This window comes from Prinia subflava, chromosome Z (assembly GCF_021018805.1).
Source record: "Prinia subflava isolate CZ2003 ecotype Zambia chromosome Z, Cam_Psub_1.2, whole genome shotgun sequence".
Taxonomy (NCBI): Eukaryota; Metazoa; Chordata; class Aves; order Passeriformes; family Cisticolidae; genus Prinia; species Prinia subflava.
The window spans coordinates 50853198-50867847 of record NC_086283.1 but is presented as its reverse complement, the minus strand read 5'-3'; the positions used below and the strand labels follow the sequence as shown (position 1 = coordinate 50867847).

General features: G+C 43.5%; 1 protein-coding gene across 2 annotated transcripts in view; it reads right to left on the bottom strand.

Moving 5' to 3' along the window:
* Positions 1 to 14096, bottom strand: part of DAPK1 (death associated protein kinase 1) — an 82762-nt gene extending 68666 nt beyond the window's left edge. For both annotated transcript variants that reach the window (XM_063421915.1, XM_063421916.1), the window contains exons 1-2: positions 13953 to 14096; positions 13389 to 13535 (exon numbers count right to left, since the gene is read on the bottom strand). In XM_063421915.1, coding sequence (XP_063277985.1) covers positions 13389 to 13450 — 62 coding nt within the window. In that variant the 5' untranslated portion in view covers positions 13451 to 13535; positions 13953 to 14096. The remainder of the gene's footprint in view (positions 1 to 13388; positions 13536 to 13952) is intronic.
* Positions 14097 to 14650: the final 554 nt, after the last annotated feature.

The following is a 14650-nucleotide window of genomic DNA, read 5'->3' as shown; positions in this document are numbered from 1 at the left end:
CAAATGCCTTAACAAAATATTTGAGTAATTATCATACTACAGAATGTGAAGAGCTAGATAGCACTGGAGAAAATACTTCTGATCAAAGTCTACTCATAGACAAAGGAGTTTAAAATGCCGATGTGAAGTCCACGTCAAAAGGTTGTGGTATTTAATGTATAAGCTGGAGGAATGTGTATGGCTGTAAAACTTCCAAGGCAGCTGTGTGTCAGCCATTTCCTATTAATGATGCCTGGGCTGGAGCTTGTAGAAACCCATTTGGTCTGCATACATGTACATCTGCTAAAGCCTTTTCAGAAATCATCTTATACTATGACAAGAATAGCACTCACATTTTTAAACAGCTGAAGTAATAACTACATCTATAAATACAGGAAAATGCCAAAAATGAAGAAAAAAAGGGAGCTATACAAAAAAGGCCACAGATTTTTAAGTAACTGCCATTGATGGTATTAAAAAGTACATGTGCACATACAGCTACTTTAAGAATCAGTGCCTAAGCATTCCCATATAAATACAGAACTAAATATATCTTGCAAGTACTTAAGCGGAGTCTTAATGTTTCTACTCTTATTTAATACTTCATTTTCCCCTCCTTTTGGACTTTTCATGAAATTTGTAAACCAGCTCAGCAGTTAACATTAAGTCATAAGTTAATCTAGCTAAATGTTTAAAGATACATGTGACGTAAGTCTGACTTGGAACTGATCATAAAAGCTCAGTTATCACCAGCTCAGAAAATCTTGAAACCGGAGACTGGTGTGAATATTAAAACACATGAGCAGAACAAACATTTGATTTTGGTGATGCTAAAGACCAAAATTTGTAGCTGCTATTTCATAACTAGTGCTTTGAATAATGAGCTTCTCTTTTTCAGCAATGGGTCCTGAAGAACACCTGAGTGGGTGTTTGTCCTTCAGCTTGGGGAAGAAAAGTCTAGTGATCAGACCTCACTTGTGTGATCCACTCTTTCATTACAATGAACAGCCTTTCTTCATTTCAGCTTTTCAGGAGCTCCCTGTTTAGTAGCATAGACCTATCATCATAATGAGCAATAACATTGTGCCTAGAAGCAGCACTCCTATGGAGATTTTGACTCTGGCAGGTATCTATGTTGAATGGCCACAAATAAAAACACAGAAATTCATCACCTTTACAGCACAGCTGCACCTGCTAAACAATGCTGATATAAAAAAAATGGTTTTTTCAGTATATTTCTGAAAAAAATTATTTAATACAGTCAGAGTATGGATCATTCACACACTTCCTAGAAAAAGGGTAAAATCTAATTGCTAAGAGCAGAAGTGAGGATGGACTGCAAAGACCCAAGAAGGTTATGACTCAGCTTTCTCTAGAAATTATACAAATTAAAGGTGTGGAAAGGATTTAAAGTTTCGTTACTTTCTACTTCTACCAGGTATGAAGAACCACTAAATCCACAGATGTTCTACTAACCTTTTACTATTAGAGCATAAGGAAAAACAACCTCCTTATGCACCACAGAAGATGGTGGAGTAATTTTTTGTGTAGAAAAATTCTGGATTTTCTCTTTCAATTATTAACTTGATGTTAGCTAAATACGTAAGAAACTCACTGAGCTATAAACACATCACTTAAGCCAGTGATGAAAATACTGGCTTTTCCATGACTTAAAGGCAGCTTTTTAAGATGATATGGCATTACAAACAAAGTAGTTTGTGTCACAAACACAATGCTTTTATGCTAAGTGCCTTAATAAATTCCATATACATTATGGTTTTATGAGCCACTATTTACAGCCAAGTTATTGTCTGCTTCCCCCGATCTTCAGCTTTTATTCACAGCTATTCACTCTCACAGACAAGCTTGGGCACTTCCAAATTTAGAACATGTAAGAAAAAGAATTATTTTTTCATACATATATATATTCCAAGTTGTCCCCTCTGACCCCTGTGCAAAGGAGGGCTTGTCTGGCTACCCCATGGCTGCTGCCACAGGAAAACATACTCAGACTGTGCTGTCACCAGTCTCATTGTCCAGGGTTAATCACAGTCAGGCTTTGCTTCCCAGTTCCGAGCAGCTCTTCCACACGGTCCTCGCTGGCAGACCTGCACAGCACTGATGCAGAGCACCTCGGAGCAGGCTTTTCAGCGTGGCTCAGTAGGCTGAGCCAGTACCTGCCACAAACAGAGGCTTCCCCATCCCACGGGCCCTGCATTCCTACGCTGTGCTGGCGGCTGGCACCGATCCTCATCTGGCATGCCCGTGCTGACCCAGTTCACGGAGCTCCATCTGTAATCCCCTCCTGCTTCCAGGCTGTGCTCACGATGGAGCCGGTGCTAGCACAGGAAAATGCTGCTCCGTGGGTGAGGAACAGGACCCCTGTGCTAGGCTGGCTTAGCCACCCCCGCTGGGCTCGCACGCAGGCAGTGCAGCACTGACCAGGAACTAACACCCTCAGGAGGAACAGCAATGTAAAGGTTTCTTTCTAGAGGAACAAAAGAGGCAGCAGAAGTAGACCAGCTTTGCAAGATAGAATCTGGAATGGTTTGTTCTTCAGCTAATGTTAGAACTGGCAGCAAAACCAGGAAAAGAGATATCCTCCTTTCATGCAAGAATGTGAAGTAAATAGTATCAGAAGGCCCTTTCAAATAAAAAGCCATGAGAAAAGATGAGACATAAGGAACTGAGCCATTCCCTGACGTGCTTTCCTTTCCCAGGGAATCAATGGCAATTCTACGCAGATGGCCCTGCTCATGGAGATAAGAAAATATTGCCAGACAGATAACACACCAACAAAGTCAATACTCCCATACCAAAATGTTTGAAGTCTGTGTTTGCAAGGAATAAAAACCACAACAAAACAAAAACAAATACACACAAATGCAAAGCAAACAAAACTAAATCCCTGAAAGAAAGAGAAAGCTGAAGGAGAGAAGTTGAAATAGATCCCTAGGATTACATCTGCATCACCTTCGTTAAAGGTAACAAGAGCCAAGTGTCTGAACAAAGGAGTTCGAGTCAGCAAGAAGAGAGGATTTGAAAGACAAAATGTGTTACATTCAAGACTTTCATACACTTTTTTTTTTCCTTATACAATAATAAACTACCAGCCTTGCTAATGACGCTACTCAACGTTGGGTTCTTGGCCTCAGAGTTGTAGGACCCAAGTAAGACACACACTAGTATTATTTTCCCCTGTGGACAAAGGAGTGTCATGGTTTGACACTGGTCAAACACCAGGCACCCATGAAAGTCACTTGTTCACCCTCCCCTGCCGCAGCTGGACAGAGGAGGGAAAAAAAATAAAGGCTTCATCAGTTGACATTAAGAACCATGAGAAAACACTTCCAAGGGCAAAATAGGCTCAACTTAGAGGTACAAAGTGAATTTCTTACTGATAAAATCAGAGGAGAATAATGAGAAGTAAAATAAGACCTTAAAACACCGTTTCCCCCCAGCCCCTCCCTCCTTCCCACTGACAGCACATGGAGACAGGGCATGGGGGTTTTGGTCAGTTCCTCAGCAAGATTTTCTTCCACTGTTCCAGGAGAGGAGTCCTTCCCCTGTGAGACCGTGGGGTCCCTCCCATGGGACACAGTTCTCCATGAGCTTCTCCAGCGTGGGTCCACTCTCATGAGCAGCAGTCCTGCCAAAACTCAAACTGCAGTGTGAGTCCCTACCACGGGCACACAGTGCTCCCAAAACTGCTGCAGTGTGAGTCCCTGCCACAGGCACACAGCCCTTCCCAAATTACTGTGGTTTGGGTCACTAGTCCATGGGGTGCAGCCCTCCAAGGACAGACTGCTCCTGCCTGGGAGCAGGGCCCCTCTCTCCACTGGGTCTTCCACTGGATCACAGCCTCCTCCAGGCATGGACACCTTCCCCACAGGCTGTGGTTGGATCTCTGCATCCCCTGTGGATCCCAGGGGCTGCAGGGGCACAGATGCTTCACCATGGTCTCACCACAGCCTGCAGAGGCATCTCAGTTCACTGCCACCTCCTGCTCCCTCATTCACTGACCTTGGTGTCTCCAGGTCATTTCCCTCACATGTTCTCACTTCCTCCTCTGGCCAGAGGAAAAAAACAAACAAACAAACCCCGTGCCCCATTTTGTTTTTATTTTCTACTAAAGTATGTCATCTCAGAGGCATTATGATGGCAGCATGTCCATCTCCAGAGCCATCAGAGACTGGCTCTGCTGCACATGGTGGAAGCTTCCTGCAGTTTCTGACAGAAGCCACCTCTGTGGCCTCCCCACTACCAAAAACCAGGCTGTGCAAAACCAACATAAGGGGGAAAACCCCACACCTTGCCACCTATTAAACCTGTCAGAATGATTTAACCTGGCAGAATAATTTAATTGTAAACTATGTCAGAAAAAAACTACGATCAGTTAGGATAGAAGTTAGCTGCACTCAGTTATACCCACACAGCTAGGTAAAGTAAGCCCAATGGCAAATAACAGACACCACAAAGGATGCACATGATTTGAAGCTTTAGGTATTGGCTTTCTTAGTCTCCTCTAGAAATGCAGGATTACAAAATACCATATCAGCAGTGAAGTTCAATCCTCATCTCTAAAAATTGCAGCAAACAGAAGGCATAGGAGAGAAGAGATGAGAGGGTCCACACCACTTCTCTATAAGACAAGACAGTTAAAAGTCACCAGTTTCCAGAAAATTAACAGCTTTTTTTCTGTCCTGTAAATGTTAACAACTTCAGAACACTACAGGTCCAACAGGCTGTGATCTGGGGAAAATGTCCCTCTGCTATCAGTTCCCGTGGCATGAAAGCAGGTACTCTAAGTGCATACTTCTACAGGCACACCTCGCCAGTGTCTCAAAGCTAGAACAACCACTGACACTTGAGAGAGGCCTGAGCAAATGTACAAGAGCCCAGAAGCCAATTTACATACCAGGCAGAAAGCAGGACTCCAAGTAACTCGTGAAAACTTAGAAGGCTACCATTACACACAAATAAAGACATAGAGGAAATAAAGTATTTCCAGTACACTGGTTCAGTTACAGGCTCTTAGCATCCTATTTAGGCAAGAAGTGCACAGACAAATGCTATTGCCCCGAATAATTTTTATCCTTTCCAAAACCTCACTCCTCTACACAATTCAGAAAAAAATCTCAACCGGTAATTTCAATCAGTACGTAAAGAAATCATTTATACTGACCTAATTTACACTGACTATGAAACCTCCATCTGTGGCTAAAGCTTGTGGATCCCCATAATCACCAAGTAAGGTATTTTTCTTTCTGTTAAATACAAGGCAAGATCATCTGAGCTTCCTAACAAACAGAGACTTGCACCTGCAAGCAGAAGGTACCGGGGAAGACTTGCTCTAGCAGAGTGGCACACCAGGATCCCTGCTGCTGGTGGTCAAGGCACCCGCGTGGTCTGGACAGCCACCCAACAATGCTTCTTCCTCAACACCACTGCCTCTGGAAGCAGAAATGGTTTGGCACATCAGCTTGCACAAACAGGAAGGAATGAAGGGAAGGAAATTTAATTTCTCAAACCAAGAGAATAAGGTTGAAGACCACCATGTGGATTACTCAGTGAAGTGTTTTACAGCACTGCTCTAAATCATGTGAATTATTCTGGGACTGGGTGGATATCTATTACAAAATATTCCCTCCAACATCAATGTGTGCCCAACCAAAAAACCCCACAAAATTTCAATATGCCAATAATACCACAATTTTAATACAACAGAACAACACCCTCAAGGACTACAATATGCCTGGAAACTTTGAAAGACAATGTTAAAACTGATACAAAATATCAACAATGACTGTATCCTTATCAGCCTTCTTTTTTTCCAGAAGAGTTGTTTCTTAATTTTACAAGTTCAATCTTGATACAGTTTTGATTCCCTGTTTATACTGGTCTCATTTCACCAGGTCCCATAAGGTCATTTTGATAAGAAGCCTTTCAATTCCAGCCTGCAGAACCATCTGTGAAAACCGTAAATGTACATACAGTTTCTAAAGTTTCTTTGTTTCACTGACCATTTTAACTTTTCCAGTGTATTAGTAATATCATACAACTCCAAGCATAGTGGTACAAGGCTAAATGTACTGAAGCCTTAAGTCTTCTTTCTCAAGAAACTTCATCTCACAGCTTCCCCACCTTAGCTTAGCATCTCTTCTTCACTTCAGAAGAAGACAGCAGCTATTTCTTTGAAAGCGAGGGACAGGATCTGCAAGCAACATGTCAAGGAGGATGTAGCAAGGTTTGCAAGGATGTGGAGAGATACCCACCCCTACAATTCATCTCTGTCATTAGTCTGTTCCATAACTGCACCAAAACCAACAGGAATGTCACCCAACAACTGACTAAAATGTGCAGGCTCCACTCTTCCTGTATCACCTTCTAGACAAGATCTCAGAGTTTTGCAACATCGCCTATATTAGACTCCTTGGCACTGTCCTTTGTACCCAGTCCTGCAAAATTTCACATTATGCCAAAATTCACTGCATGAGATAGACAAGCAATGAAATAGTAAAGGCTTGAAGATCCTTAGGCTTTGTCTACACTTTTCTTAGCTTCATCCATCTCAGCCACGAACTCATCATAGTTAAGTGACCTATTATACTGCACGGCTAGTCAAAGAATGCTGTTCAGGTTTAGTGGATAATCCTCCTTTGTGTCACCTCTTCCTCCAAGGGGGATAAAACACAGCTTGAAAAACAACAGTTCTATTTGAGACAGAGCTCCTACCATCCAGGAAACAAGCTGCTGAGCAGCTGCTTTAATTGGCATAATTTCTTCAGAATATAAAATTGTACCAACAAGTTGCACAGGTTTTCTGAACAAGCCAGTTAAAAACAGAAAGACATCTGGACACTAAGGCAGGATCTCACAAGAAACACATAATCTCCTCTAAAAACTGCTACAGCTTTGAATACCTCTGGCTAACTGCAACTACCATTCATGAAGATTACTCCAATTACTCCTGCACCTCCCACAGTTCTCCTAATTTCCAGCTTAAACTTCCTTGTCAGTTTACGCTCTTCCGTCTTTGTAGTAAAGCAACTCTTTATCTCTGTCCCTTCTGTGTATTTAAGTTGAAGTAGATTTATGGAGGCAATCACAACTCCATGCAGGCTGAGATTTCACAGTGCTTTCAGCTGATCTGAGAGTGTACAACTGCCATAAATTAGATAACAGGGTGTGGTATTTTTCTCCTTTGACAGCAGCACTACATAAAAAAACCCCCAAACCTGAAACAAAACAACCTACAGAGAAACGCACAGCAGCGGAAAGAGATACTGCTCCTTTCAACCACCAACACTGCAGCCTGAGCTTTGAACAAAGCTCTCATGAAACAGTGGTGTCAGCCTCCCCTTCTTAGGCTAAAGGGGCCAACTTCTCCTCAGTACATGCAATTCCAGCAGAGAAAGTGACATACTCAAACATCTGTAAAGAGGAAAATGGGGACGAAAAAACCAAACGCCCCAAACCCCCCACAAGCACTGAAGGACTAATCTGGAAAGCCAGAAAGACAGACTGAAGTTTCAGCACACCCCTAATACACCTGCTCTGGCATTGATCATGCCTCACTGAGCCTGGCTAGAAGAAAAAATCAGACAAGCATTTTTATCTGCTTCCTGATGAGTTTAGATTTACAAAGATTTGTGCATTTAAACTGAAAGCACAGAATAATCAGCAAGCTCTAGGTTTTACTACACTGTATTTTAAAAGACATACAAAGCACTCATTATTCTTCCTCAGAGAGAGAAATAAAGTAAGCAGGACCAAGTTATACCCAAAAAATCACCACCAATTCTTGTGCTTTTCATGAAACAAACGTGTCAGCACATTTTATAAGGCAGCAATTGTCACCAGTGGCACTCTATGGTGACAGCTCTTGCAGTCTGTGCAATCAGCAGTTTGCAGGTTACAGTGCATTAGTGAAAAGGAAATATTTTGAGGCATGTCTGGGAGACAAAGTGACTTGAGATGCATAATTTTTGCAATCATGCTTTCCAGTTAAGAAACCTTCCTTTTCAGTATCCACACAACCACCAAAGCCAGGACTTAGCCAGACAAGCATGGAATAACCAACTTCTTCTCCAAGGGCTGATAAAACATGTATATCATTCACAAACAGCACAGAAAGGGTTATTTGGTGTAATTTGAATTACACAACTTTCAATTCTTCAAATAAAAACAAAACAGCTCACAAAGACACCAATCAACTAAGTTTCCTGGTCAAAGAGGCTTTGTCATTAACATTACCAGAGTTCCTTCTGAGGTCCTTTTCCCTGAAAAACTCATAGTCTACTCCATTTAATTCATTATCATGTACTACTAAAATCTGAATAGAGTAGTTACAAAAACAGTGAATTATACACTTGCAGTATTTACGACCATGCCTGTACGAAAAACACAGGAAATGGGACCGCAGAGGTCTGCGCCTTCTGCTTCTTCAGTTTAACCACTTTACTGCTGCTTGAGAAAGAAGGTTAACACATGCCCTATGTGAGCAATGGAGACGAGCTTATAGCAAGAAATGCAAGGAAACAGAAACTGGAAATTTCAGTGTACCACGGTTAAAAATTTTGTAGCTCACATGCAACCGTTCTAGCCTTACAAAACCATCTTTCACATTGCTCCTTCCCCTCCCTCCTATGACTTTCTGATAATTCATAGGAAAAAATGCTACACTATAAGATTATTAAAGATTGCTGTTACGGGTTTTAAATGTGACAATTTTGAAAGGAAGTATCATCTGAAATGTGTTTCACATCCTATAAATCTCACAACAGAGTCTGACAATACTGACGCAATTTTAATACATGGGCTAGTTAGCAAGATTAACTTAGGTTGTCAAGCCTGAAAAGTGCCATGAAGGTCAAATTCTGGTCACCATTCAAGTTGGTTTGTCTGGGTTTTTTTCAGTGCTTTTACTTTCCTCCCAATACAGATGTGAAATGTAGTTACAGTTATGGTGTTTCGATAGATGACAGGCAGTCTCCGCAGTGCTATCAAAACCCAATATCTGAATAATCAAAACCACATACATTCATGCACATATATATATAATTGTATATTCAGCCTACATACTTCCTGTTTACAATGGAAATCATTTTCCACAGGGGAAAAAAAATCCTTTTTCACTTAACTCTGAAAGGTGGAAGAACATCTTACAGGATGTAAATACATATTTGCACAGCTCTCTGTTCTCTCTTATCAACATCTTCAGTATGTTATCCTAGGCATTTTTCTCTCCCAACTGATAAAGCCATTAGATACATTAGGGAGCAAGGTTAGATTGCTGCTTTTCAGTCTTAGCATCTCTGCTTAGTGAGCTACCAATCAGAGCCAGAGTAGTCTCCAAAACTGGCAAGATTCAGTGTAGCTTTCCTTCCACAAGTTACAAGCGTTTCCCTAGTGAGCCCAACAGGTCCAAACAAGCCTGACATTAAAAACTGTTAGATACCTCTTCCTACTTTCTGAATCAACAAGAATCTAAAAATTGTGAACTACAGTGCAATGCAAATATCATTCTTCAATTCCAAAACTTTACCTTAACACTCTGCATCTCTTTTAGAAGAGATGAAAGCTTGAAGGAAAATAAAACAACCAAAAATACCAAACGTGGGTGTTGGGGGTGAAGGAAGAAGGAGCTGTCTGTATGATCAGGAACTCACACAGACAAACACAGTATGTATTTATAACACAGTTTTGGATAGGTCTCCCTAAAATTATTTAAACAACACCACATTTCTCACAATACTGTATGAATTCCCAAGCAAGGCCAGTCATGGGAGGTAAAGTCATACCTTGAAAAGTTCACTGTGCTTTGAAGGTCTTTACTTGCTTTCTCACTATATTGAGGTTTTTTAATACTGCTGAACTTGAATTCCTGACTTTTGGGCAGACTGAAGCAAAAGCACAGCAGCAGGGTATTTAAAATGCACAGTCACACCACCTGCAACTGCAGGCAGAATTAAAATGACAAAATTGCTTTTAGCAAATTTGTTGCTCTTCCATGATAATGTTTACCGCCCGTTGAAATGTCATGCTTAGATAATTACTTAACACGTCTGTAGGTAGCCTGCATGTGAACAAGTAACACGTGTAATTTCATATTTGTAAGATGGAAAACAAACAAAAAAAGTGTATGCAACGCACCATACATTAATCAAGAGCAATTTTCTGATATGTTCCAAAGATAGATCCATAAGTGTCCCAAGACTACATTGGTACAAAAGCTTAAGATAAACCAACCTGAACAGCCATGAACTTGTCAGGAGAAATCACATATGGGCAAGAGAAATAAATAACAGGGATTCTACCAGTATTCACGACTACAAATTTCTTTTTCCTTATTCTCCCCAGGCATAAATGAAAACAAACTAAAGATTAGAAGAGAAGTCAGACATTTTTCTAACAGGACTATGATTATTATTTTTTTCTCCAACAGCATGGCAAAATATCAGAAAACTAGAGAACACATTTTTTTCAGTCCAGGCACACCATCATCCCTTCTTCTAATTTCCAACAACCCTAGGTTTTACGCTCAGCAATACTTAAACCCACTTTATTACTTTCTATCAAAAATTTAATTTACACAGCCCATTTGTTTTCTTCAACGCACCTTTATTATTCAAATGATTTTTTATTCTAGTTACTGTCAGAAGTATCATAATGTAACAAAGACTTAAATAATTTACAAGGGAAAACAGTGCAGATTATTAAAATCTAGATTATTAAAATTAAAATTCACTGAGCTCTCTCAAAAGGCAGGTTGGCCTAGGAACTTAAGGATCTTTTCATTCAAACACAAGTCTGTCAATAAAAACTCACCTGTTAATTTATTTACCTTTTTTACTTCATGCCTGCAGCTAAGTAAGAGGAAATAAATGCATTCTTCCAAGAGAAGGGAGAAAATCAGTTGATTTTGCAAAATGGAACCTTTCATCATTGCCTAGTTGAAATATTAATTCACAGTTTGGGTTTCCAAATGAATACAGGAAATTTTAAAGTCAAAGGTGTTTTGAATATTCACTGTTTTTTGAATTTTGAGCCTCAGGGTAACTACATTTATATGCAAACCTAAGAGTCAGAAACCTGCGGAGGGGTAAATGAGGAATGGAAAGTCACAGATTTACAAAAAAGTATTTTGTACAACCCTAGAAACTTAAGTTCAAAAAGAAGTTAAAAACACCACTGAAATAGACGATACAACAATTATCCTGAGTTTTCCTTACTCCTATGGTTTTATGCCAACATTTCACACTGGAATAATCCTGGTTACTTAAAATGATACTGAAGTGAAAGCTTTGGCCCTTTTAAATAACTATACACCACTTTAAAAGTAAAAGCCCTGCCAAACATTTCACAGTGTTTTACCATCCATTGGTATGGTAACACACATGTAGATAAAATTGACAAGGTTCTTAGATTTATTTACTCTTTTTCAAGTGAAAACTAGAGTACATTTTAACATTCTTGAAAATTCATAAATTATTATAGGTTTAGACTGCATGCCAAGTTTCTATAGCATTAGGATGGATAAAACCCCCAGTGTTGTAATACCCTGTTGGTAACTGATCAAATGAATATACCATTTTTAAACTGAACACCATTACCTAATGCTCTGCCAATCTGAAACTCTCCATTTGTTCTGGTGTTTTGGTTGTTCTTTTACTACCTAATGTTTTCAGCATTTGTACTTCTCATACTGTAAAAACAAAATGTCTGTTGTACACTGCTGTGTTCTGGAGCTTGTGACTCCGAAAGAACATTTATTTGCAAAAAAACCCCTCCATGTATTTAAACACTTCTTATGTAATTGGCCTAAGGGCAATTGTTCTATTTCATAAATATGTATTACTGACCAAACATTGCACCGATACTTCCTCTTTAAAGGAAAAAATACAGGAGAAATTACATAAACCTTAACACCGTCTAAATTTGAATATTGACATTATCTTCTCCCTGAAGAACCTTAAAAACCCCCCAATATATGTGTGTCTTTGTTTTCTTCCATAAAGTCAACCATTTAGCAGTACTGTAAGCACAAGAGTGGTTTTATTTTTAAGAGTTCAGAAACCTAAACCTGAATTTTGGAACACTGTGCATCCTTGTCAAAAAAAACCTAGAAATCAAATAGAACAATTTTAGGTGCCAAAATAATTGTCTAGGCCACAAAATCCAAACTTATGCTTTAGCATGGCAACACATCTTCCTATCAAGTTATTCAGCAAGTTAATACTACTTCACAGTCTAACACAGAATATTACTGTAGAGGTATGAAAATGCCAATCCAGAACACCATGAGGAAATAAAAGTACATATTTATCATCACAGTCATATCAGCAAACTTGTATATAAATGGGATGAAGCTTATTGGAAATACATTGCAATTAACGTTCTTCATAATGTAGTGGGCTTCTTGGTTGGTTACCTGTTGTTTGGGTGGGGTTTTTTTTGTTGTTGCTATTATTGTTTGGTGTTTTGGTTTTGTTTATTCTTATTTTTGTTTATTTTTAAGAAATCATGACATATTTCTAAGTTCCTCCCTATTCAAGTAACTTGTTCACAACATTTGCTGTGACTGGACCCTTCACTGAAAAGGTATGTAGAGGCATAGGGGGCACCTGCTCTGTGTATACTGAATGCCCTGTTAATTGAACACTGATCCCATGCTTTGAAATCACCTAGATGAACACTAGAAAAGGATTTTGCCATACTGGTTTGCTAGAATGCCATTGGTTTCCTCCTTAAAGAATGGGGGAAAAACATGAAAAGGACTACCATGTAAGACAATTCAGTGTTTCAACAGTCTTAAAACATGGACAACACTGAAAAAACGAGGCATGACTAATAGTGTGAGCTCGGAGGAGCTCACAACTACATAGAATTCAAGAATCAAGGCTCAAGTTGGCAGCTCTGCATCTGGAGCACTCTGCTCACATCTCTTAATCTGACTTCCAGCTCCAACAGCGATGCCCAGTGATCTTCACCACAATAGTATCGATGGAATACAGAGCTTCTCCCACTCCTTTAATCGCGTTCTTAAAAATCCAACACGCAATACAAACGTACTCCTTGGCGCTATGAACAATGAAAACTTCTCTCCTTCGAGCCCAGCCCGTTTCCAGCACTGCCACAGCTGCGCCGCCCGCAGCAGGTTCGCCCCTGCGCGCCGCACAGCACCCGGGAGGGCGTCGAGCTCAGCAGATACAGCTTAGGAACGGCCCCTGTCCAAAAATCTCATCAGACCCGAATTAAAAAGTCAAAGACGCGGTAACTTCAAATCCAACTCCCTTTCCCCTCTTCGGGCACCTCAGACATGGTGGAAAGGCAACGCGCGTACGAGCCTGCCCTCGCCCCTTGCCCCACCGCGCTCCTTCGCCGCGGCTCCGTCCGCCCGCACCCACCTGCCGAGGTCCTCGCCCGTCTCGTAGTGCTCCTCCAGGTTCTCCTGCCGGAACACCGTCATGGTCGCCGCCCGCCGCCGGCTTCAGCCCCTGCTCGGCGCCCTCATCACCAGCGCTCCGGAGCCGCCCCGCGCTCGGCTGCGCGCCCTGGGGAGGATCGCGGAGGTGAACGCCCCTGCCCGCGGTCTCTCCCGGCGCCGGGGGCGCTGCCCGCCCTCCTCACCCGCTAAGGAAGCGGCACCGCGGGCCGCAGGGCACCTCCCCTGCCCGAGCGCCGGGAGAAGAAAGCGGCACCCCGCGCCCCCGCCCCTTCCCCGGCAGCGGTAGCCACCCAGCTGCCGTGGCGGCCACGGGAGCCCAGCCGCCCGCCCGCCGCATTCCTCAGTGGCTCCGTTGCCCTGTCAACCGGGACGTGCCGCCGGGCCTGCGGCAGGAGCCCCCCCCGCCCCGGACATCTCCGCAACCTGACCCCGGGCGAGGCGGGGGATCCCCTCCGCGCCGCCGGGCCGGGGCTCAAGGCACCGGCTCTCCCCTCCCGCGGCGCCGCCCGCTGGGTAAGCTCACCCTCCCGCCGCTGCTGCCGCGGCTCCCGCCGCTCCGCGACCTGAGAAGCGGCCACAGCGCCGTGGCCGCTCCCGGCCGGCGCGCAGGCACTCGCGGTGTGGCCGCGCCGCCAATGGGGAGCGGCCCGCCCGCCGCGCCGCCCTCCGCCCCTCTCCGCAGCCTCCCGCCCCGCGGCCGCCGCCCGTCCCCTCGGCCAGGTGCGCCCGCCCCGCCCCGCCCCGCTCGGCACGGCGCGGCACGGCACGGCGAGCCCGCGGCGGCGGGACCCGCCCAGCGCGGCTCTGCGGGCGGCTCCCGGCACGGCCATTGTGTGCGCGCCGGCGGCCGCGCGCTCCCGCAGCCCGCGCCTCCGCCCGCCCCGCGCCCCGGGCGGGGTGAGCTGGGGCCAGGGCAGCTAGAGGCTGCCGGCTGCTGCCCTCCGCCACCCGCTGCTGGCACCCAGCTCTACCAAAATGCGGTCCCCAGCCCTGCGCCCGCCCCGTCCGGAGCCCCCGGGCCACGCCAGCAGCGGCCAGCTCAGGAGGGCAGCTGTAACGTGGCACATGCGCCCACCCCGGGTACATCCGAGTGTTCCTGGCCCGCACGGAGAAGGGAGCCTCTGCCACTGGCAGCGCTCTCGGGCACCCGAGAAAGCAAATGCTTACGTGCTGTTTGCAGGTATTCTCTTACCAGACCATAATAATGAACCTTTTTTAAAA